The sequence below is a fragment of the Ammospiza nelsoni genome, chromosome 7 (assembly GCF_027579445.1).
Source record: "Ammospiza nelsoni isolate bAmmNel1 chromosome 7, bAmmNel1.pri, whole genome shotgun sequence".
Classification (NCBI taxonomy): domain Eukaryota; kingdom Metazoa; phylum Chordata; class Aves; order Passeriformes; family Passerellidae; genus Ammospiza; species Ammospiza nelsoni.
The window spans coordinates 29017153-29043234 of record NC_080639.1 but is presented as its reverse complement, the minus strand read 5'-3'; the positions used below and the strand labels follow the sequence as shown (position 1 = coordinate 29043234).

General features: G+C 43.6%; 1 protein-coding gene across 1 annotated transcript in view; it reads left to right on the top strand.

Annotated features, from left to right (window-relative positions):
- The window catches only part of SEMA5B (semaphorin 5B), a 179212-nt gene that overhangs the window by 128441 nt on the left and 24689 nt on the right, over positions 1-26082 (top strand). The window contains exons 12-17 of the mRNA XM_059476326.1: positions 11639-11756; positions 17179-17360; positions 20374-20517; positions 21963-22110; positions 23365-23590; positions 24231-24449. Coding sequence (XP_059332309.1) covers positions 11639-11756; positions 17179-17360; positions 20374-20517; positions 21963-22110; positions 23365-23590; positions 24231-24449 — 1037 coding nt within the window. The remainder of the gene's footprint in view (positions 1-11638; positions 11757-17178; positions 17361-20373; positions 20518-21962; positions 22111-23364; positions 23591-24230; positions 24450-26082) is intronic.

Below are 26082 nucleotides of genomic sequence, written 5' to 3'. Positions count from 1 at the left end.
ATCTCTTAAATGGTGACCAGTAAGTCAGCCCCGTGTCTTGATGTAGTGGGTGTCTGAGCAGTGTTTTGTGTGTGCCCACTGACCTGTCGCAGTCTGTCTTTTCAGAACAGCCACTCTTAGCAACAGGGACACAGGAAGACATCTGTAATGTCAGCTACCCAAATTTACAGGCTGGACTTGGCTGCAGGGACCTTCCCTTGTTCGTGTGTGCTCCTGGTGTTTGTCTTTCCTGCTCTCCTCAGTGCTGCCGTTCCCCACTCACTGGAGACTCTCAGGAAGATGTCCAACATGAGCAAAACCTACAAGCCCTTTGAATATGCAGAATGTTTTGAAGGTTGCTTTGCTGGGTGGTAGTTTGGCTGTGCTTGCTGCTGAATTTTGCATGGCTTTGAAATCTCTGTAACTTCCCTGCAATTTTCAAATGAGCGTCGATTTTTTTTTGCTTCAAGTTGCCCCCAAGCTTTGGTGAGGAATATTTGAAGAACCAGTACTGCAGCCTTATCACTGACACCACTGTATCTTTAGAATGTGCCTGAACAAAATCCCAAATCTGAATTTCAGAGCTGAGGACCTCAGATCTGCAGCATTATTTTCAGGTGGGATGTATTTGTAAGGCATAGTTTAATAATTTTTTCAAAGGCTGAGGTGCAGTTATGCATTTTTAGGATTGCAATCAGACGGATAGGAAAATGAAGCTGGTTGTTACAAGGAATAGTTTGTGATCTCTTTCTGTTGACTCTTTGCAGCATCAGAACCATGGGCCTCTGAGCATACAGAAACCCTGAGGTGGACTAAGGATTTTGATTGCACATTTAAATGAGGAAAAGAAAGTGTTTGGAAATAGGACCAGTCTTTTGAATACCCACCCCTTCTCCTCTCCCTGTCCTGAGCAGTTTATTTTAATGCACTTTATTTTGATATTCATTTCTTCCTCTTTCTCCTTCCATATTATTTTTTTCTGCATAAAACTTGCAGTTAACATGATGCAGGTTGCAGTTTTGGATCTACAGCGTGGTTCTGGGGATAGTTTAGCTGGCCTGTGCTCTCCCTGCTGTGCTGTGGGCATCTCCCAGGTTGTGGCAGTGCCACCTCAGGTTACCTTCAGGCCACTGTGGATCCTCCTGCTTCCAGAGCCAGGCCCTCTTGCATGCAGCTATGACATGCTCTTACCTGAACCCTTGTCTGCTTTTTGACCAGATTGCAGGAATTTGCTCTTGAGTGATGGTGAGGTTTTGCCCTCTTGCTTGGCCTAAATTCTTCTGAACATCCCCTCCAGCCATGGTACTTAATGCAAAGCTGGCAAAAATGACTCAGCTGACAAGGACTCTTATTTGCTGACTAGATATCTGTGAGAGAAGCACAGCTCACCTCTAAATAGCTCTGGGCCAGTGATCACACAAACTAAGTACATATAGGTGAGTAACTCCTGAAATGGCTCCAGGGAGTTTTTGGAAGAAAAGGGTCAGCAGCTACACTAAAGAAGCAGGGAGTTTTATGCCCTCTTTGTCTCTCTCCAAAGTGGAACTGCAGCTCCAAGCACAATCACTGTACCACCTCCACCTTTGAGGGCTTTGAGATATCACATGGAGGATTGCTTTGGAGTTTAATGTTACATTCTTCTTTTATTTTTTTAAGCCTTATATGATGCAAAATCCTCTGTAACAAAGGAGTGAAGCACTTAAATGTAGGATTCTAAAACCTGAATTACAGGATTACCATATTTCAGGACTTAAGCTATTGGGGAATTTAGTTTGGAGAAATAACATACTCTGGGAAGAGGTATAAAAATTTTCCAGTTTGGGGGAAGGATTTAATTGAGTACAATCCTCTGACTTCTTCATCAGAATGATGATAGTTCCTTGAAAGACAAACAATGAACTATTGTTGGGTTAAAAGAAAAATCTTTAAAAAGGTGGGGGAGGAAACAACAGGGACACTTGTTCAGCATCCAGCAGATCGCTGAGGCGACACTGATGGCCAGATTGTTCATCAAAGATCTTGAAAATCCAACACTTCTTAGCTGAGGCTGTTGAAAATCTGGCCCAGATTTTGTTTTGAAGATCTTCTGCCTGAGAGTTTAAAAAAATATTCAGCACATTGAATATCTGTTTAAAAATAGAGGCAAAAGGAAAGGTAACAGACTACAAAAATGTTGTGATAAAGCTTAATCATTAATTTCCATCTGTTCTGGCTGATATGGCCTCTCCACAATTAAGGGAATTAGCTAATTATTGTATCACCAATAATGCTGAAAAGCTTTGGAAGACTTCATAGGCAGAAAGGAGAGTGCTCAGCCCAATGTTTTGTCATCCACAATATCCAATAATACATCAGAATAAATCACTAAACATCTGGTTTGACATTCTGGTTGCATTTAAGAAAATAGCAAGACTCCCACTGACAGAGAATGAAGACATCAAACAGAACCATGATCACTAAAGCTCTTGGAAAGAATGAAGTTTGTAGATGAAATGGATCTGTGTTCTTTAAATAGAAGTACAAAATTATACCATTTTCTCTATCCTGACAACACATTTGCATCTGCTGTAGCAGGCAATTACTCCCATTTTCTTTAATGTAGCTGTTTATATATGTAAAGTTAAGTGCATCCATACAATTTGCAAGATATGGACCTCCAAGGTTTGAAGGGATGGTAAGGTCTAAGGAACGTGGCTTTCAGAATAGCAGTCAAAGAGCTTTACTTGAATGGTCTGGGAAAGGATGTGTCTGAAATTGGAAATAAAAAGCAGACAAGGATAAGCAGTGAGCTAGTGAGCTGGGACATGTTTCCTGTAAGATGCCAGAGAGATTGGTTTTCAGTTTCATCTTATTTGACATTATCTTTAATGGCATGGAAGAAAGAAAATAGCATACTTTGTAGATGGCATTTAAGTATGAAGGAATCACAAATAACAGTGAAGAGAGAAATGCAGTGCAGGGCCAGCGAGGAAAGCAGCAAGAGGCTGAGTTTGAGGAATAAGCCTGGGCTGAGATTTCTGGTGCATGTGTTGCAGAAAAGAGACAGGACACAAAATAGGAAGGCGCTAATTCATCTGCTCCCAACCAGATGAATTATTAGAGTTTTTCTCATTTCTACTAAATGATCAAACCAATGACATGTATTATATTAATTTTAAGCAGCCTGTGCACTTTTAGGCTCCCACTTTTTGTTCTGAAGTCTGGAAATGACCCTTAGTGAACAGAAGGGGAGTTTAGCAGTAGCTGGAGTCCAGAGTAATATGATTGCTGAAACAGACAAAGGTCACTTCAGAAGAAGCAAACAAGATCAGCTGATTTCAGGACTCACTTCCTTTTGTCTCCTTCCTATCATGACTAAGTTGCCAACTCGTTTTGGGTTTGCCAGGAGGGAGGACACAGGTTGAACATGCCAGGGCTTTTGTTTGCTCCCTATTTTTAAAGCATCCTGCCAACAGGACTTAGGAACCGTTTAGTGTACAGATCCTTTTACCTCTAGGAGCTTGGCTGTAGGCCAGCTCAGATCAATGCTGTCTAAAAGTCATTACCATCTGATGCCTGCTAGGTGGGCTGTGTGAAATTACTTTCAACACAGTGGCAACTGACAGGAAAGCATGTCGTTTTCTTGGAATATGTTATGTTAGGATGACATCAATGCTATTGTTATACAAACAAGATTAATAACTAAAGCTACCAGCAAGCCCCAGGGCAGATATCCATTGCATCTGTCAATTCTTGCCATTTGCTACTATTTTGTCATAAGATTTGTATTCTAGGCAATGGTCACATTCAGTAACGTGGCTCCTGATGAAAGGATCTGCAGTCGTACTGCTGCTGTGGCTGGTTTTCTTCTTGTCTCAAGCTTCAGGCAGAATTTGCAGGGCAAAACACAAATGTGTCCAATGTTAATACTGAGTTAATGTATTGCTGCAGATGCATCATTAACTTTTTATCAGGAGATGTGCTGTTTTACCTGTTTGGGGAAGAGGAAGTATCTGGAGTCAGAGCAAATTTGGTTTTGCTGGCTTCAGTTTAAAACTGAACTACATATAAATACATAAAATATGTATGGGTTATCAAAAAATGTAATATTGTACAGTTTGGTATCTTCTATCAAAATACTGAGTATTGTAGAACTATTGGAACACTCCAGTCTGCAAGAGGTAAAGCTGGATTTCAAGAATATCCATTTACTTAAGTGATGTTCTCTTGTTAAAAAAAGGAATGGACATTGTTTGATGGTGTTATTATGATTACATGGGAAGAAGCACTGGAGAATATGTAGCAGAACCATTTTGGCCCTTATACAGTGTTAAAATATCCCTGCATTAGAAGGCAGATGTGTTTGATCCTCAGGCTGTAATGGATGGTCTAATATTTATTTGACTTTTCCAAGATACATTCATCTACAAAGGCTCTATCCAGTTTAATCTGCATCTTGTTGAGCAGAAAATAATTACCCAGATCTTAACAAAATCCTATTTTCACAAAGGAGCTGCTTGAATATGGATTACTTTGTGCAGCCTAGGTGACAACTGTAGGCTATTTTCAGGTTTCCTTATCATCATTTACACTGCTTTCTAAGTTTTCTGCCTTTGCATTTTTCTTTCCCATCCTGAGTTCCCATTTTAGTGTAACTTGTGTTCTTAAATCATCAGCGTCTTGCAGAGGCTGCATAAAGCACCTGTCTGCCTCTCATGCAGTGGATTTGCTCTTGCCTAAGCCACCCTTTGCCTGTCTCCACCCACACTACCAAACTCCAGCAGTTTGCACACAGAGATCTCAGAACTGCAGCCACAGCGCAGAAGCACAGGAGCAGAGCACGTCTTAATGTGACAGCTGCCTCCAGACACTGACTGACACAGGGCAGAGACAGGGAGTAACACTTGAGTGCACTGATCTGCCCAAGCTGCCTTTCCAAAAGGATGCCTGGTCCCCTCTGCCTCTTCCCATATGGCAGCCCTGGGGAGCATGTTTTCTTAAGGCTCAAAAGCCTGCTGAGGCTTGGAAACGGTGGTGCTCTGCAACCCCGACAAACATGCCCTGCATTCAGGAATTCCTTCTGGCTATTCCTTTCATTAGGACTTCAATAGTATCTGAGTTTTCTTGTGGATGAATGATCCTGTCACTGGTAGTCAGAGACCCTCTGTACTTTTGTTTTTATTAGAGGTCAGTTTTGTTTGGCACAGTGACAAGAGTTTCTAAAAGTGTTCATGAAGGAACACTCTTTTTTTTTTTTACTAATCTGTTTTACTAATGTAAACATAAATCCAGATTTAATCAGAGATGGCATTAATCTTCATGTTTGAATAAATGGAATGTTGTTTTATTTCACAGCTTTGAAAATAAAAATAAATTCCTATCCAATAAAGAAGTCAGTGTTGCTAGAAGATGATGGAATGGGATGTCAGAAAGTAAGAAATGGAATAGTTGTGTAGCTTGTGCGAGGCCATAATCTATAAACCTCAATCGATTAAAGTGATATTGAAAATGGTAGGCCAGAAGGTGAACTCTAGCAAGAGTTTCCCTGATGTGGAAAAGAAAATGAGATGAAACTGCCTGAAAATCCTCTGTCTGTGCACTGCTTTTTTTTAATAAATAACATGTGTTTGACTCATAAATGGACTTCAGTTTTGGAGGTTGCTTTACACCGTGGCTTTAATTTATTCATTCAAAACAAATCATGTGCAGAGGAGCAATCACTGGTGCTAAGCATGTGTGGGTGATAAATGACACATACCCATTTCAGCTTCTCTGCCTCTGCATCCAGTATCACATGCCAAAATACCAAACCCTGTCTGTCCACATTAACATCAACTGCACCCCTCACAGTGGTGGTACCTGTGAGCTGCAGCATGCTCTTCCCAAGCTGGGGTCTGCTCCACAAATACCCCTGTGAATTCCTTATGTAGTATGTGGCTGCTGGTCTTGAGGAAAGGGCAGTAACATCTGGCATGGAATATGTTATATTCACCAACTGAGAAATGAAGCTGCTACTTGACCAGCATCTGACTAAAGCAGCTCAGTTCCACTTGGCTTCTCTTCTTATGGGGAAAGATAATGAATTTGTACAGATCACTAACTCATTTCTGCAGTCTGAATTTTTAAAGGTATCAAAATTAGAAGGATTTTTAGAATGTCTGGTGCTTTTTTTCCCTTTACAATCTTATTTTCTTAAACCACAATCATCCTTTTGGTTCTCGTTTTTCTTTTGTCGTGCCATCTGGCTTTGGGGAAGACAGAGGTCCACTCTTCCTTGCTCAGTCTGTTGAGGTTGTCAGTAATTGTGATTTGGTTGGCTGGAAGCTAATATGGTTATTTGTTTAGTTCATCCCCTCTGCAGGTTGCTTGCAATGGGACACTAAGCTACCCTTGTCTGCCAAACACAGCCTCATGCTTACAACTAACTCAGCTAAAACCCCTTTATTGCTTGCAAAGGGCTGTTCCCTCACAGGTAACCATTCTAAGAGTGCAACAAACCAGCGTGGAATTGGAACTCTGAGATCTTATTCCCCAAAAAGAGCAAGGGGCACTCCTGTACTGCCCATGCTCCTGAGATGCTGAGCATGGATGAAGCTTGCTCAGTGCCTTGCAGGATCAGGGTTATAAATCCTGCACCAGTGGATGTGCCTCTGATGGACTGCCTGGTGATGCCCGTGGGGTCTAAAGAACCAGGTACAGAGACAGTTCTTGTGTCTCCCTGACAAACAGGACCTTCACTGCAGGTTCCAAGCTCATGAGCGCAAACACAGAATTGTTTCCTGGTGCAGTGATGGTTTTGTGAGCAAACACAGCTTGGGAAGGAACTTCTCAGCCTTTGGGTCTAGAGCCTTGCCTCTGCACATCATCATGTCCTGCCATTCCATTCCTATTTGCTATTAGTTGTAAAAAAGGAGTGATAAAAAGTTAAATGAAAGAGAGGAAATGAAAACTGGAAGAGTAAGCACAACCTGGCAGATGAAAGGAGCAGAGTTCTTAGTTGTAAATATTTTGAATGAGTTTTGCGGCTCTTGGTACAATGGCATTTTTATGTGTCTTCTGTCTGGTAGTAAGAATGGAAGAGGCTGTAGTAATTCTTTCTTTCCTTTGGTCTGTCAAAGCCTAACCTCTTGGGTCTGGTTCCATTGATTAGATGATTCATTTTCAGTCTAAAGTTTTAACTTTCAGGGAAAAATGACCAAAAGATGAGGTTGTCTAGACCCAGAGCAAATTAAAGTGGGAATGAAAAACTTTTTAAATACAGATGTTTAAGCTTTAATGAAGATTCTGAAAGAAGATGTCATTCAGGACATTGCGAAAAAATGGATCTTGGGCAGCATTAGCATACTGGAAGCAGAAGCCCTTTTACAGCACATACCATTAGTGAAGGCTCAGCACACTGGCTGTCAAAGACCATATGAAAACTCTTTTGAGTCATAGGTAAGAGTTTCCATTGACTTTAGTGATAGTGTCCCTGTTGCAGAGTCTTAATCCTTTGTGTTATCCCAGATCACTGCTGTAGAAATGATTGCAACAGCCAACAGCAGGGAGGCTTACAGCTCCCAAACAGCTGGCAGCAGGTGAGCTCTTACAAGCAAGATCTTATTTTCATGCAAATGACCTTAGTAAGTGAGAACGAGGAACTGGAGGAAAAAAACACCTTGAATAGGAGACTCAAATGGAATTGTTTTTCAATTGAACTTTTCAGTGTATGTCTTTATGCCTCACACAAGGCATTTATTGTGAGGCGATGAATTAAAATGAATCACTATTGATATTAATGCCCTATAAAAATAAATCCAACCTCTTCCTATCAAAATAAATCCAACGTCTTAGATATCTGTCAGGAGGTTCCAAGTCCTCACTGAATGTGAGGTTACTAGATGGCCAGAGGGAAACAGGGCATGGGCCATGAGGTGTAATCATCATCATCATCATCTTACTTTCACAAGCATCCCACTTAGTAGGATTTCATTAACTAAGTCATTAGCAGTAGGACAGTCAGTGTTAACCTGCTATGCTCAGGTAGTCTTCTGGGATAATGGGTTCCCTCTACCCCTGGGAATTGTGGTGGGAGACAACAGAATAGTGTCTCATTAGTTTCTTGAGTCATTCCCAGCCTGCTACTGAAGAGACTTAAGTGAAATGTTCCCTTTATGTACAATATAAAACCTGGGCAACCAAGCCAGTGGCAGAAGTCCCATTGCCTTTGAAACATCAGAATTTCATTGTTGTATGTAAACTCCTTTGTATCTTATTTCACAGTATTTACATACTGCCCTGCAAGACTGCAGGCCCTGTGGCCTCTGTGAGATTTTTCACCAGTATCATAATACAAAATGGTATTTACATGTAAACATTTCAATTTATTTTGTGTTATGAGCACAGAGAAATGCTGTGATATCTTTGCATTTTCCACACCATGGTGCCTGATCTACTAAGAATGACAGTTTACTTCTGAAACATTTTGATTTGGGTATGCATGTGTGCTTGCATATATTTGTCTTTTGGTATGTGTTTGCTGATGTGGTTTTATCTTTTAATGACATAAACAGGGATATATATATTTTAAAGATACTGTAAGGATATAAATTAGGCTGGCTTTTGAAGTGTTCACTGGAAGTATTTGCCAGAAATGTCATTTTCTTGCATTACATACATTGTAATGCTTTTGCTGCTTAAAAAGGGAGAAAAATGGGCAAAATTTTGCTTAAGTAGATACATTTCTCCTTACCCCTAAGTGTATCGCTGTCTGCTGATATAACAAGTTTCTCACCAGAGTTGAGGCAGATGAGTGTGCTATGAGTCCTGAAGGGAGGCAGACAGCATAGCTATTTTGTTTTCAGATTTCAAATGGTTTTAAGGGCCTGCCGTGAGATGAGAAGTCCTGGGCTGTGATGGTTGTTAAATTACAGAGTGTGTGTTCTGACAGCCCAGCAGAGCCCGGGCTGGGTGCAGGAACTCAGATGCAGCACATGGGGCTGGCTGCAGCTCCCAGCCAACAGGGGCCATGCCAGCATTTCCCAGTGCCCATCCCCATGGCCCGCCCTGCCAGCATTTCCCAGTGCCCATCCCCATGGCCCGCCCTGCCAGCATTTCCCAGTGCCCATCCCCATGGCCTGCCCTGCCAGCATTTCCCAGTGCCCATCACAGGGCCTGCCATGCCAGCATTTCCCAGTGCCCATCACAGGGCCTGCCATGCCAACATTTCCCAGTGCCCATCCCCAGGGCCTGCCCTGCCAGCATTTCCCAGTGCCCATCACAGGGCCTGCCATGCCAACATTTCCCAGTGCCCATCCCCATGGCCTGCCCTGCCAGCCTTTCCCAGTGCCCATCCCCAGGGCCTGCTATGCCAGCATTTCCCAGTGCCCATCACAGGGCCTGCCATGCCAGCATTTCCCAGTGCCCATCCCCAGGGCCCCTGGCAGCCGTGCAGCTCGGTTGCTGGTGGCTGTCAGCTGGGGGTCACAGCAGTGGCAGGAGAGCGTGGGCTGTGATTCAGTGAGAGCTCTGTGAGGGATCCAGAGCCGGCTGCTCCCGGCCAAGAGCGGCCCATTAGCTCCATGACATACATTATGGCAGTGCCAGCAGAGTGGTCAGTGCCTAGCTGGGCTATGCTGCAGCCTGCAGAGTGGCTGAGGGCTGCAGCACAGAACATATGGAGATTATTTCCTGAATTTATGCAGCACATGTTTTCCTATAAATTAAATTCAGAGAAAATGTGTATCATAATAGGGTGATGCTCGCAACAGCCTTCCCCGTTATGAATTACAATGACCTCTCTCAACTCACTGGGTGCCCAGTGAAATGGCTTCATGCAATTGGAAACAATAGTGTATGTGGTGTCAGGGTCTGAAAGCGTGACCAAAAGGCTCTCTGAGGAAAGGCAGGACCTTCCCCCCCGCCCCCCCCCCCTCCACTTCTTTGCTTTTTCTACCTTTTAGAAACTGCCCAGTTTCCTCCTGAGGTACCAGCTTGTCACAGTGTGGGCAGATGCCCCAGGGTGTGCTCAGTATTGAACTGGGTGCTGTCCTTGCTGAGGGGCTGCTGGACAGCAAAGGCAGCTCTGGATGTGGCAGCAGCCCCCTTCGTGGGTGAGGCTGCCAAAACAGCAGAACAGGGGTCTTTAGGCAAAGTAATAAGCAAAGCAGCACATGTCCCTTCTGTGTCCTTGGACTGAGGATCCCAAGCCATTTTCTAGGTAAATATTTGATGTTCTGTTGCCTGGGGCTGGGGTAAAATCGTCTTTGCCTTTTCTTTGGGTGTGCTGAAGCAACTGAAGGAAAAATACAGTAGAGACAGTCATTGTAACTACCTTCCTAAAGCATGAAAAAGAAGTTTTGTTCCTTACAACTCTGTGTGTGAAATCTTTAGCAGAGGAAATGTAGGAGCGGAGCAAAGTGGAAACTCATAATTAAAATATAAATGTGTCTGTGTATAGATATATATAAAGCAATGGGTACCAGACATCAAAGCAGTCTGGGGCTTGCTTTGGGACAAATCACTGTGGAGTCAGTACAGACTAATAGAGTGTTCTCAGCTGTGTGAGGGACTTGCTTTTTCATTTGCAGCTGATTACAGGCTAATAGGATTTCAAAGATTTCTGGGAGGGAACAGTTCACATCTCATTGCATTTGGGGGGAGGGGGGGTGTTGATGTTTCGTTAATCATACTGCTACCTTGCCTTAGAATACATTTTATTACTCTCCTGTTTAGCTTCTCGAACTGAATATTTCCCCGGTCCCTTGCTGCTGTCTAATTGGCAGTTTTCAAGTCATTTGGGATTTTTTGAAAGATCTTATCAGCCTTTTGTGTGACAGAAGAGAATAGATCATAGGGATTAAAAATAGTGTTGTGAATATTTTTAGGTTTAGTCCTCTCTTTGTCTTTCACTAATACATGCATGATGTGACTTGTACCTTTATATTTTCTTAATGAAAATTAACAATTTGAAAGCAACTCATGGGAACGACCAATACAGCTGAATTTTATCGGTACAGACTACTTCTGTGACTGATCTTCACTGCTTAGTGGCAGTAATAGCCCTAGATATTTTTGTTTAGCAGCTCACATGTTGGGAACACACACTTAGCCTGTAAATATGGATTCAGGAGGAAAATGAATACAGCAGTGTTCAAAGCAGCCAAAAGCTTAGAAATAATGTTCTGCTGTGACTTTTCCAAACTGACATCTTGATGCTGGGATTATAAATGAAACCATTGTTCCAGCAAAGACCAAGACTAATAGAAAGCCTTTATTACCAGTCCATTGGCTAATTCTGCTTGTTTAACCCCTTCGGATGGACACAGTGTCAGAAAACATAGTCACAGAGGTCGCTTTGTGTGAGATTTGGCCTGCTGTGTGATGGGGGCTCAAAGATATCTCAATGACAAGTGTTCTTTGACTAAAATTTGTAAAGTCATTTTCTTTCCCTAGGCCTTGGAGAAGAGTGAAGTGATTTTTAATCTACAGCTTCTATGAGTGATATTTGCTTTGTGTCCTATCGCCCTCCTATCCATTTTTCCCCCCTTCCAAGCAGGTAAACCTCTGCTTAAAGAAATTGTTTCTTCTGCTGAGCCTCGGTGCAGTTGACAGCTGTCACATACAAGGACTATACTTGAATACATGTCTTTGGAGCTAGACAGTCTTAAAGGGCTTTAATCTTTTGTCTTTGCACATGCAGGGAATGCCTGGGAGCCAGAGACCCTTACTGTGGCTGGGATAGCAAGCAGAAGCGATGCACCACCATTGAGGACAGCTCCAACATGAGCCTCTGGACCCAAAATATTACTGAGTGCCCAGTAAGTGGAAGCAGTGGAAAAATTTTATGTATAGTGATGTGTGTATGTGTAGAAGGGATATCTACATGATATTGCAAAGAGATGGCCTTTTTTCCTGGTCCTGGTCTCCAAGAGATGGGAATAGAAAATAAATGTCTCTTCTTGAATCAGTCTGAGTTGACTCTCCAGCTCCCTTCCCAGCCACCCACCCTTCTCTGATGACAATATCCAGTTCCTGGCTGTGATCCCCAGAAGCTGTCTGGCTGAGTATAATTCCTGCTGCTTGAACTGTACCTCCAGGATAGCTGGGAATGAAAAAGCAGTCTTGTTAAATAAATTGAGGGTGGAGGAGAAATTGTCATTAATGCTCATTGTTATTATCTAACATCAATTAGCATGTTAATACTGCTAAGTCCAGTAGATAGGGAGAGAGGGCTGGATGGGTTATATCTTCAGTACGCTATTTCTGTCTGGAGGTGCTGGGATGTTTATTCCCCTTATCTTCCTTACTCCGAAGATATTTTCCCAGGAAATATTAGTCATTACTTCAATCCATCCTCAGCTTGGCAGGCTTGAGTTTTTCACTGCTGGATTCAGAGGCTTGTGTGTTTATAACCCTCCTGTGTTGAACTGGGATGCAGTGCTTCTTGATTGCCCATGCTGTTATCTCATCCTGCTTAATGCCTGTGTCTGTTGATAGGTGTGTGAGGTGTTAATCCTCTAGTTTGAACATGTCTGCTGTGGTGCACACTAGGGAACAGACTACTCCAGGTCATTGTTTCAAGGTCATAAAAATCCAGCACAGAATATTCAGGAGCTTTGACTGCTCTTGGGGTGCATTTTACATTTGTTTTAAAATTCCATTGTAGATTATTTTCTGTGTAGATGCTCCTATTCTGTTACATGTGTCAGCCTTGTTGTCTTTGACTGACAGGCTGCCAAGCTATTTAAAATCCACATGCAAGGGCTTCCTTTTTCTTTAACCCCTGCCACTCACTGGAACGAATTCACATTGACATGGAGTGGGATGGCTCATTTAAACACCTGCATCAGCAATATCCAAGTATTTCCTTGTATTCAGTGCAGGACAAAGGTCATGGACAAAGAAGCAAGGGTCCAGAACAGCATGTGCAGATGAGCACTGAAAGGGAAGGGGAATGTAATGACCCAATGCCAGACTTCATTCCTGCAAAAGACCTGTCTGTGAGTTTAGTTGGATGAGTTACTCTCATAAGATGTCCTGGCTTTTCCCGCCCTGCTTTTCTGGGCTGAGCACCAGGCACTCAGCTGTGCTGGTACAGCTGTATGTGAGATCACAGTCAAGTGTGAAATGGTGTAGATTAAAAGCACCCCTCCCAAATAAACTTTTCCTAACCCAGCTAATGTCAGTGAGTTCTTCTGCAGCCTAGCCCACAAACAGATGTCCTGGCACAGCTGAGAGACTGGCATTCAGCAACTTTTAAAGCCAGAACTGGCATATTATTGAATTATATCCTACATGGGCCAGGCATTTGTATGAGTCAACCACAACACTAACACAACTTGACTGCTGCTCTTGTGCAAACAGGCTTGTTCAGAGCTAGTCTGAACATCTTTGTACAGCACTACATTGTGCTATAGATCTCCACTATCCAGCTTTAATATTAAGAGACTTCAGATGGAGGCTTAATCATGCAGTGTTAACATATTACATGGGGTAATGGTTACTGTATGGTATTACTAGATAACATCCAGAATCTCCTAAGGGTTACTGAGGTTGCAATCTCAACCAATTTAACATTAAGAAATGGTAGCACACAAATTCCACAAACTAAACTGCTCTCCCATGTATGTGTCCATAGTATCCCAGGGAGTCCTGATACAGGATTATACTTGCTTTCCTGGGAGAAGGGAGTGAGGTGCACTTTGATTTCAGAAAAACAGATGCATCCTATTTTGTGGTATCTTACTGATGCCAACATGAGCCACCAGCAGGAAAGGAACTTTAGCTTAGTTAATAAACTATTAACCAAGCTCATGGTGTCACTGTTGCGGGTGGTTGGCAAGTCAGGAATTGAGTATTCCCAGTAAAGTGTATCATCATCCATATCCTGAGCCAAACAATCATCTTCCTTCCAGGTTTTCATCCCAGTCCCACTTTGTGTTTCCAGCAAACCCCTATCTTACTCATATTGCATCTGTTCCATGCTACCTCATTTTCTTGCTATCAGTGGCAGTTTCCCCACTCTGTTTTTGGGTGTCTTGTACCCTGCTGCCAATTCATGTGGACTCAGCTGCTCAGAGCTGCAGTGCTCAGGGTGGTCCTGCTCTGGCCCACACTGAAGCATCTCCTGTGCACAGAAGAGTCTGGGTGCTGGGATTAAAATCCATGAATCTCTGAAAACTGAATTTTCCCCATGTCCCAGTGATTTTATACTCTGGACAGTTTTGAATGGCTTTTCATGGGAATTGCAGAAAGGTGTTACAAGGACATAAAGTTCAGTTCCTTGCTCTGAACACTAGTCTGTTTCAAGGAAAATATTGCAACTTATGAACAGTCTTTTCCTCTAAATTTGATTTTATGAATGGTTTAAGCAGTTTGACTGAAACTTTGCAAGAATTTTAGCTTTCATCAAACAGCTATCATGGCAACTTCCAGATTAATTAAAGCTTGGCAAAATTATAAGCAGTTTGTATCTGAATCCCAAGATAAAGAATAGATTGATTGAAGGAACAAGGAATGCTTCCAGTCTCACCTGTAATATCAGAATAAACATGGAAAATATCCTGGTAGCAGAGATTAGGAGTGGTCAGTCTGAATTTTTAGATCCTGCACTTGTCCTTTTAGATTCTCCAAGGAAGAAAGAAAAAGATTCGGTCTTTGGTGTGAGTATGGCAGTTTAAAAAAGACAAGAATTCCAGAAATGGCAATATTGTCAGGTGAGAGAAGGGCATTTGATCAGATGTGTTTTTAAAGATGTCCTCTCTGCCTGATGGGCACCGTGTAGGCTTCAAAGGATTTGCCTTATAAAGGTATTCCTGAAAAAGATCAGTGCATATGGGTTTTTATACCACTTCCTAAGTTTACTCTTTTGAAGATATTTTTGTGGATTTAAAGATGGAATGATAATCCATATGTAATTTCTTAAGTATAAAAACTTCCCACACTCACAGTGTGACATGTTTATAAATCTCAGCACTTTGGTTATGGTTGCTTATTTGTTTAATTTTTGGGTTGTTTCCCAGTATCACTTATGAGCCAATGATTATTTGCTTTTTTTTTTAATTGATGCCACGGGCCACATCATTCCATTGATTTCGGAACAGAACTCCCTGCTGGAATCAGCAAGGCTTTCTGGCTCAAAAATGAATAGAAATGATCCAATACTTGGATTATGACTTTTCTAAGGCAGGAGGAAAATGAGATAAAAATCTAGTATTAAATACCTCAAAGTACTTATTTTGATTCCCCTACTCCAACCTCTAGAAACCCAGCTGTACTGATTTTTAAACAATGTTTAAAACAGCAAATTCAACAACAACAAAGCTCCATGATCTCCTCCGTGGGCATCTTGCCTTGTAACCTTCAGCCCAGAGCAAATTTTTACAACTACATGATAATCTATTGCAAACAAAGGCTTACAGCAGATGCCTGAAACCCCCAGCTGCAGCCTGAGGAGTGCAGTATCAGATCTAAATTGCTTCCATGCCACTGCTGCATATTTTTGATGCTGCTGTAGATGGGTGAGAGGGGAAGATGACAACCCACCGGAGGTACATTCGGAGTGTTTAACGTAGTGCCAATCGTGGAGAATAAGCACAGAGCAGCATGTTTCAGAGGATGAATGCTGGGAAGCACTCCTCCCCTGGCTGTGGTTGGCTCCCTGCATGACTGCTGAGCAGGCTCACAGCCCCTCTGTGCCTTCTGTAGAGCAGAGCCAAGCCAATCACTCCCCCTCTGGGGCAGCCCAGGGGACTGATCCTGCTGGCAGCAGGGCTCAGTGGAGCATGGCACTGTGGGGTTTGTCAGGGTAGCTGGCTCAGATCTGGGGCCAGGGCTGCTTGCCAGAGACCCAGCCTCTTCCTGCCTTCACCCTTTGTTGCGTGCAACACTGAGGCCAAATCCAGTGTTGCCTTTGCTGCAGGCTTTTACCAAAGCTGTTGAGCACCCCACCACCACATGGGTCACCCCACAGGCATGAGCTGCTTGCAGGCACCACCATCTGTGCCATCTGCCTGGCACTTTGGGATGGGGCATGGGGTGGGGAGCATGGAGGGAGCCAGCAGGGCAGAAGTGCATCATGGTGCTGTGCTCTTACAAGGGAGTAGCTGTAGGCTGGCAGGGCCAGCACCAATCCCTTTCTGCATCGTGTTTCTCAGGTCAGTAGCAGAGGCGATGCCAGGACAGGGGTGTTCAGGGAAGCTTTCAAGACATGGTCTTGGGCTGCAAGATTTTGCAGTAGCGGTGGAGTGGGCACAAGAAGGCAGTAGTGGCCAGGAGGGATTCCAGGAGAAGCAAGTTGCTCACATCCTCTCCAGACAGCCTTGGGGGCAAAGGCCCCAGCAATCTGGTCTCCCAGCCCTCGGCTTCGGGCTCTCCTGGAAGCACTGGTTAAGCAAATGGAGAGCAAGCTCTGACACCCTGTCTGCTGGAGGGTTGTCACAGCCCGGGAACAGTTCTGTTTCTCATGCTCTTGGTCTGCCAGTACTACTTTGTTTTTCCTTCACTACAGCATGCAGGAAACTGTCAAGTCCCAGCCTCTTCAGGGCTGTGCAGGCATGAAGCAAAGGGCAGAGGGAACAGATAGCAGTATGGTCTGGTCTATAAATTGTCTTGAGATGAATTCTTACTCTGTAGATAATTACTCTGTAGTAATTCTTACTCTGTATGTGATCCTCAGCATTAATGCTAGTCACCATCATGTCCACTTTTTGTTCTTCAGCCATTTAGACTGTGCCTCAGTTTAGAAAGGGAAATAATTGTTACTGCAAGTTTGGGCAGCACCAACTCAGCAAGGCCTCTCAGCTGGTCACTATGGTTATAGGAACACTAACTTGGAAAATACTCTGCAAGAAGCCCTGCAGAGGCTGGAATATGATGGAGTGGGGTCAGTCAGTACAGGCCACTGTGTTGCTTGAAAGGCTGAATCTGTGCAGTGTGGAGAAGGGAGCATGGTGTTTATGTGGTGTGGCAGATGGATGTTGCTCCTGGTGTGGTGCTGGCTGGGTCGGCTTGGTGCCTGTGTGCACATGTTAGGTATGCAGCGTGGAATTTGGAGGGTAAATATTGATGTGGCATTGTCTGAAAACAACCCTCTGTTGTGAATCCTGCTCACAAGCACAGACAGCTCCCATCTAAGATGCATCCTAATCCCCCCGGCAGCTTTGTTTGGCATTTCTATTGTGGGACTGTCTCCAGAAATGTAAACTTGCTATTAATGACTTTTTTTTCTCTTAAAATTAGGTGAAAAACCTGACAACAAATGGAAGATTGGGGCCTTGGTCCCCATGGCAACTGTGTGAGCACTCAGATGGGGACAGCACAGGCTCCTGTATGTGTAGATCACGTTCATGCGACAGCCCTCGTCCTCGCTGTGGAGGTCGCAGCTGTGAAGGGGCCAGGATTGAGGTCGCAAATTGTTCAAGGTACCTCAGCATCTTTGTGCTTCTCAAGGGAGCAAGAGTTGTGTGTATCCACAGCTTAGCTCTTTCCTTGTGACCATGCCATTGTATCCCAGCCAGTGTGAGGTGTGTGAGGTCCAGCTTGAAGTTAGTGTACAATGAAGAAACCCAAGTGCTCTGAGTGAAGGGCCCTCAGGCAAGGCTCTTGGAAGATGAACACCCCAAATTACTGTACACTCTACTGTGCCTTGGTTTCCTTCACCTGTACAATGAGTAGTCCACCCATCCAGGAGGAGATGAGTAAGGCAGAGGTAGCTGTCAGCCAGCTGAACAGCAGACTGAAAAAATCAACAAGCCCATAATTTTTCAGATTTTGGGTTCCAAGGCCACTTTGCCAAAACCAAGCAGAGCTCCTTCAGAGCAACACTTGTAAGGACGGGGCTGAGCCTAGCTCCAGGCAGGGCTTGTTTGCCTTGTTCTGTGAGTCTGTGACCTGTCTGCAGCACAGGCTGTCTGCTGTGCAGGTGAGAGCAGCTCCTCATCCTCTGGCTCATCCTCTGGCAGCCAGCAGGTGTGGGAGATGACTGCCAGGATGGTGCTGGAGCAGCACAGGCAGCTCAGCTGGGGCCAAAGCACTGCCTGTCCATGGGAGCCTGAAGCTCAGCTCTGGCAGTATGGAAAATAAATGTCCTCCTGTAGGGTGCCCAAACATAGCCATGGTGTTTGTGTCTGTGGTGCCCCACCACCCTCAGATCACATCATGTCATGACTCAAGGGAAGATGATGCAGTAGTGTAAGCACTATTTAATCAGGGTGGGGGCAGACAGGATTTTGGTAAATATTGGGTCAATATAGTTTTTATCTACTTTATCTTCTCCATAAACATTCACTGCATTAAGGACAGCTGTCTCTTGACTCATCCCTGGAGATCAGTGCTGGCCTTGGCACCAAAAATTCAGCAATACTCATGTTTTAATTGGCATTTCTCCTTGCAGTTATGGGCTGTGTTGCCCAAAAGGTGTGCAGTCATTCCTACCCCTGTGTTGCCACTGTGGGCTAAGCAAAGCCTTTCCCAAGCAGGCTTTCTCTGTCAGTGACAAATGGAAAACATGCCAGTGGGATGGATTTCTCAGCACTGCTCTGATGCCTCTTAAGGCAGGAACAGCTTCTAAGAAGGGGATGAAAAACAGATTATTCAATCTTAAGACACACGAAAACAGCATGGTTTGAAAAATAGGGACATCTGGTCATCTTACATCCGCTTCAGCCCTCAAATTTCCTTTAATTGACTTCATATGGCATTGAGATTTCTTTCTGCAAAGAGGGAGTAGGATGTTTAAAGATGAGTTCTATTAAAAAGCTGGAGATCTGAAAGTGGAAGGTATCTTTATTTCTGTTAAAAATCCTGAAACACAAATGGGTGTTGAGAATTGTTGGGGTTTTGAGGATTTCTTTAGTGGAAATTACTTGCCCTTTTTGCAGCAGTAACAGCAACCTTCCGTTTGATTTTTTTTTCTCATAATTTTACATATAATCATTCTTTTGGGGTAAAGAGTGGGGAGGTAGTAGGTAGTTTAAAACATGGCAGAATAATATGGAATAATAGAATTTTTATATGAGTGGATTTCTTGTTCTTTGACCTTGTTTGTGGTGGGAGACGGGAAGGGAGAGAGGGAGTAGGATAAGAGAACAAGAAGAGGAGGGGGGAAAGATCTAACAGGGTTCTGAAATAAAGCTGCCAAGAACAGGCAAGAGTTGATAAAAAATACAAAAACTGTGAAGGGCAATGTGGGTTTTAACTTTCATCCTCTGCCCTGATTGGTGCTATGCCAGAAAATACGTCTTGCCAGCAGTGTTATTAGTTCAGTAAATGCTTTGAAAATTAACATCTGTTTTCAAGCTTAGCTTTCAAGAGTCAGAGAGCACCTGAGTTGTTTTTTGACTAGATTTTTTTGAAAGGCTTTTCTTTATAAAAAAACACACCAAGGAAAGATATTTTTTGGCTTAAGGCACTGAAGTGTCAAGATTAGGCAGTTTTATAAGACAGAGCGTTACCACTGGCTCCATATGAAATGAAACCTGCAGCACAGAATGGATGAGATATGGTTCCTCCTCTCCTGCTTCAAGGTCCAGTGCTGCCAAATCAGAGGAAGGTGAGCTTTAATAGATGCAAGATTTTAAAGATGAATATGTTGGCTTCTGTGTAAGCACACGTTTAGGCACCTGCACGTGCTCAGCCTCTCACAGGAGCTTTGCCAACGTCTCCAGCGCTGAGGTGTGAACTGGGCGGTTTTACATCACCCTGGCTTCAGGCTGTCTTACCACTGTTCAGCAGAGATGTGATCACTCATTAAACCATGAAACTCGATCCTGCCTCTGAGCTCTTAATTGCCTCTGGTTGCTACAGATTTAAGGTCACACTACAGTGACGTCTGCAGGCGGCCATGAAAGCTAGAGGCAATTATTGTTATTTTTAATGAAATTTCAGATTTCCACTTAATAGGATTCAATGCTGAAGGCTTTAGGAAAACACAAGATATTATGAGGTTTGTGATAAAAACATGGGAGCTGGCAGTGGTGTTGCTGTAAAAGATTTAAAGCATCAGTACCTACTGAATTAGCAGAGGGTAGGTTTTTTATATCCTTCAGCACAACTGGCATTCGTATCCTCAAAACCAGAACTCTTTATGCAGAAGAGTTTGGAACATACAACTTTGGGATAAGCCAGTGGGTCAGAAGAGCAGGGTTATGATACATGGGGAAGATGATGGGGAATAGTCAATGAAAATTATACTAACCACACTATTGCCCAGTAAATTCTAGGAGATGTTTTCAAAATCATTAGGCATTGGCTTAGTTGTCTTCCTTTCCAATTCTTAGAGACTTCAAAGGGAGGAAAGTTAGGCCACTGCTAGGCACTTTTGAAAATCCCTTTTAAAAAACTCCCCCAATACAAAGTCTGGTTGAAATGAATGATCTATTCTCCCGTGAGTTCAACACTTCTCCCATAGTTGTTCTCTCTCACCCTTTTTGCTAGAAATGGCGCTTGGACACCATGGTCTTCCTGGGCCCCATGCAGCACCTCCTGTGGGATCGGCTTCCAGGTCCGGCAGCGCTCCTGCAGCAATCCTGCTCCCCGGTACGGGGGCAGGGTCTGCGTTGGACAGAGCAGGGAGGAAAGGTAAGGGCTGGCCATGATGCTGTGTGTTCACTCCTGTGGCTGTAGTGGTGCTGGGAAGGCAGATTGAGGCTGTTGGGCTCAAAGTGCAGAGTGGAAGCAATCCTGGAGCGTGGGAGGGATGCATGGACACCCTCTTTCAGTGAGCCTGTGAACATCAGACACTTCAGAGCTGCTCTCACTCCCAAGCAGGACCCTTCTGACCTCTGCAGGTATTCCTGTCCCACACAGAGGGCTGACCTCCTCCCCGAAGGCAGAAGCTGTGCCTGCTGTTGGCACTGTAGAGTTTATGGACACAGTTACTCCGTTCCAATCCATCCCTGGAGTGGCAGCTGAGTATATGCAACTCACTGCCAGTTGCACCATTTCCAAGGCTCTGTTACTTGTGCTGATGCTCCAAAAGCAGTTCAAGGCAAAATACAGCTTAACTCACAGATTCAGGCTTGAGTTTTTGCAGGGTATGGTATCAAAAAACCATCTTTTTTCCCCTCTAAACTATGAAAATTTCACACAAAATTACTAAAAAGCTAGTACTTTCTGAACCTACAGAGCCATCTGCACTATAACCCTTCTTCAAGCTTGGCCCCTCGTGAAATACATGTTTCAAGGCATCCCAACTTCCTTCCAGGCCTGACATTTCATGAAAGGTCACCTGTGCTTGGCAATAGGCTGTTGCTTGTCCCTTGGGTGGTCACTAAGACATATGTCTCTGCATTTCTCAGAATAAAAAGAGCAATTCATTTAACTTCCATGTTTCAAGACATTTTAATGTTTTGTTTGATTTGTGTCCATTCACAACAGTTCTTTTTGGGTTTAAAGACTACCTCTGAGTCAGTTGCAGTTCTATCTGATTAAATTTGAGAACAATATTGATTAAAAAGATGAACAAAATCACAGTTACTTTTGACACAAAACATGAAATAGCATTCACTTAGGGCCTGCCTTTAGATGCCTATAGGGTCCAGTTGCAAACTCTAGCTTTTTAGGGCTGAGGCAGCAGTAAAAGCCAGATTGTGTAAAAAGAAGATTGTGAGGTGTTTAGTACCTGCTATTAGTGACAGATCACTGTTGAGTTGTCCTTCCACCAGTCATCCCATTTAGAATATTTGCTATCCACTCTCTCTTTTTGACACTTGGGCATCAGTTTATGAGCTCTTTTGTAGACTCAGTGATTGTGAAAAAGTTTTGAGACATAGCACTTCAGAAAACCTGATCTCAACCATTTACTCCAACAAGCTCAGCCTGATTAGTCACTCCCATTTGGTACAAAGGCTACATTCCTCTCCATGGACAGGAATATTGCTAATCTGATGTTGTGTCAGCCACTGCTGGCTCTGTGCATGCATCAGTTGTGCCCAAATGCAGTGTGCAGTCTTGTGTCCCACACCGTTTCCTCCCTTGGATGTGCTGACATGGAGTTTTTTAAGCAATGCACTTTCTTCTTTCAGATTCTGTAATGAGAACAATCCATGTCCATTACCGATTTTTTGGTCTTCCTGGGGACCCTGGAATAAATGTAGCGTGAATTGTGGCGGAGGGATTCATTCAAGGCAGAGGTCCTGTGAAAATGGAAACACATGTCCAGGCTGTGCTGTGGTATGTATTATTTACTGACATTGCATGAGGGGTTATTGACAGTACTTATTGACAGTAGCATTGAGGAATGGGGTATTTAGCTTCTCTCTCCATTGTGGTTTTATTTCTCAAGCAAGAAGAAAATGCTGCCTTCAGTTTTTGCTGCAGAGGATGCTGAAATGAACTTGGAAACAGAGGGGTGGCAGATTTAGGGACAGACTTGTATACTGAGTTCTTCCTTAGGCCTCTGTAGGCTGATATCAAATCGTTTACCTGAAAGCTCTAGACATGCTCCTTTCTTCTGTCCCACTCCCAAGGATGATCCTGTTGAGTCAAGGAGGCCACACACACATCAAAAACGAGTTGCACTGTCACACTTGAGTAAACAACAGGTCCAACACCCCATTTGTTCTCTTTACTTTCCCACTGCTGTTCCAGCAGCTGTTTCATGCAGCTTGTGTGGGGCTTCATTTCAGTGTAAGCAGGTTTGATCTGGAACCTCCCATTTCTTACCAAGATATTTGGCATTATTTGGCATTTACAGTAGAATCATGAAGCCCTGAAGCATTACATTTCTTCTCCTCTGCCAGAAGAGAGTTGTTCATTTAGTTAATTTAAATCAAGAACACAAATGTTTGTCACTGGAATTCCTCCCGTTACTGATAAGAATTGTAAAACCCTTGAATCCCCCATTCCCAGCCAGCCAGAATGCTGTGTGCGCTCAATGGCTGCTCTAGACCAAGGATGGCAAATGGTTCATAACCTTCACTAGAGAGTTTGAAAAGCCAACCAAACAAAAATAGCTGTAAAATATCTACTCTAAACCCTACTATTAAAAGTAAAATTATAAACTTTCAAGGAATAGACCTTACTGACATCTTGTCCTCTTGAGGCTTCTCTAGGCTGACCTGAGAAGAGCATCTCAGGGTCAGAGCAGAAAACTTGTTTGCTGTTATTATTATCTCTTGCCAGAATTATTCTCCTGCTGATAATGAAACAGGCTGTTGAAGCCCCACAGGACTTTGAGTCAGCAAAGAAACACAAACCTGAGGGAGACATAAAAATAGCAAGCGCAGTTTACCCTTGAGGTCCACCTATGTAGCACACTGCCTCCATAATCACCACATTTTGTTCCTGTGAGGTCAGATAAGGTGGATGGGGACTGTTTGAGATCCAGAGAGTACCCCCGTTATTTTCTGAAGTGTAAATAAGCCTCTGCCAGTTAGGCTGCTGCTGTTTAGTAAGTAAGGAGGGAGTGGTTTTCCTTCTTGGCAGGAATACAAGACCTGCAACCCGGAGAGCTGCCCAGAGGTGCGCAGGAACACCCCCTGGACCCCGTGGATGCCTGTCAACATCACCCAGAACGGGGCCCGCCAGGAGCAGCGCTTCCGCTACACGTGCCGGGCCCAGCTGTCCGACCCCCACGAGCTGCAGTTCGGGAGGAAGAAAACCGAGAGTCGCTTCTGCCCCAACGATGGCTCTGCAGTGTGTGACACTGACTGTACGTCCTGCCAGCTCACAGGGACCCCGGGGCAGGCCTAGGGGGGGCGGTGCAAGGGAGGTGCTCTCGGAACAACAAGCCCCTGACTGTGGCTGCAGTAGTGTCAACATGTGCGACTGGTGTCACTGCAGAGGGGCAGGGATGGGGAGTGCCCCGTGACACACATATACACGCGTGAGCTCTGTGCTTATGGCAGTGTGTAGATTTGTTCTTGCTCCTGCTAGGCTGCCCCAAAGACAACAGGCAAGTAATGAGGGTGTAAAAAAGAGAAGAGCTGTTCTCAGGATAGTGTGTCTTTTCTTTCTCCCCTTGCGCGCTGTTTCTCAGGTTGTTCCCTGCAGGACTGCTGTGATGCAAGGCAGCATCTTGAGGGCACAGCCTGGACTGCCACAGTTTGCTGCCCAGGGAGGTGATTTATCAAGGTTACAAGCAGACTCAGTTTGTATGCCTACAAATTTCTTTTTCTATCTAGTTTAGCTGTAGCTCTGGGAAAAAAAAAAACCCTCTTGCCAAGGGATTTCAACAGAAACTATTCTGCAGGGCACATAGATCCTGATTTTATTCATAAGCTGAACCCCTTTTTAAAAGCTCAGCAAATTACTAATTTCGGATCTTGGTGTGTTGTTTGTTTTCCTTGAAGCTCTTGTTGATGACCTCCTCAAGACTGGTAAGACCTCTGCACGGATTATCAATGGGGGCTGGTCCTTTTGGGGGGCCTGGTCTTCCTGCTCCAGGGACTGTGAGCTGGGCTTTAGAATCAGGAAGAGAACATGCACAAACCCTGAACCTAAAAATGGTGGCTTGCCCTGTGTGGGGTCAGCGATGGAGTACCAAGACTGCAATCCTCACCCCTGCCCAGGTAACCATGATCATCTTCCTGCATGAAATTCAGAGGTGTTTTCCTAAATCTTAGTGATAGAGCAACAACAACAACTACAAAATCAGTATTTCTAAGCTGCCTTCTTTCTTTTTTTTTCTTTTTTTTTTTTAATTTGGGGAATTTTTCCTTATGTTTTTTAAAGTTATTGTAATGACCAGCATATATTATCTTTAGTGCTGACTTAGGTTTCACCTCAGCTCAGAGGGTAACACAGCCACATCCTCTAGAGGAAGTAGTATGGTGGCTTTTAGCAATCCTTTGCTTCAGGAAGATTTGATGCTCCATCCAGTGGAGGGCATCATGGTGCATCTGCTCCATGATGAGAAGGCAGACTTAATAAATGTGGCTTAATACTGTATAGAGATGCTTGATGTGGTGGTTCTTCTTGTGAACACTTATTTCTTCCCCCTCTCCTGCTTACGTATTGTTCTTGCGATGGGCATCTACTCTTGACATCAGTTACCATTTCCTGCACAGCCAGCAGGGAGTATTCTTGCCTGGTTTCCTGGTTTTCGAGTTTGTCCTCATGTTTATGTTGCACTCCTGGTCCAGAATAGTAGTAATAGACCATTGACTACTGTATTCTCTCTCACTTATCCTTCCCCTTGCTCTGTAATAACTGTCTAAAGTAAATTTAAGTGATCTTACACAAATTACCTTGCCTCTTTGCAGTTCCAGCAATTATCTACCTCTGGCAATGTAGTTTGTGGCCTACACTTGAAAATGCTCTATTATAGTCGTACTATTATGATTCTAAAATTCAATACAAAGATAAAATTCAAATGCAGATATGATCAGAATGTGCAGCAAGAGTATAACAGGAGTGCCAAATATTGCACTCTATGGCCTATAAAAAGGAAATAACTCTAGCACTATAAAGGCAGCTATTAGTACTATTTTGGAAGCTCTCAGTGGCTTTTTCACTAATGTCTGTGCCCCTTTTCTGTGCTGTTTTCTCCCCTCAGACACTCTGATGTTTTACAATCTGTTCTGAGTGCATGATTACTATTTCTCTGTGTCTCCCTCCTTCCCTGCCTCACTCAATGTGTATACACAAATCCTGGGTTTATTTTGCTCTAAGTCATCAGGTTATTATCTTCTGAATTAATGGCATGTGGATCTGCAAACCAGGCAGTTTAGTGGGTGGGGGCTGGGGGATTCAGGGGTCTTAAGTTCCTCCCTAGTTTTATTATTAAACTCTTATGGGGTTATGCTTAGATCATAGAGTGGTTTGGGTTGGAAGGGACCTTTTAAAGGTCACCTAGTTCAATGCCTCTGAGTTGCTGTTTCCTGAAGGCTGCAACTAGAGGACTTGGGCCTCCCACAGAAAGGTGCCATATAAGCTCAACTTTGGTGCTACAGTGCTTTTTTCCCAAGTAAATCTGCTGTTGCTATGAAGTTTCAGGAGACAACATAGTAGTCCTTGTAGTAGAAATAGTAATAATAGTAATAGTAATAGTAGTAGTAGTACTAGTAATAATAATATTATTATTAATATTAATAACATTAATAATAATAATAATAGTAGTAGTAGTAGCAGCAATGCTGTTTTATAAAAAGGAAAGGAATAGACTGGAGTAGAATATTTCAGTGAATATTAATGACTACAACA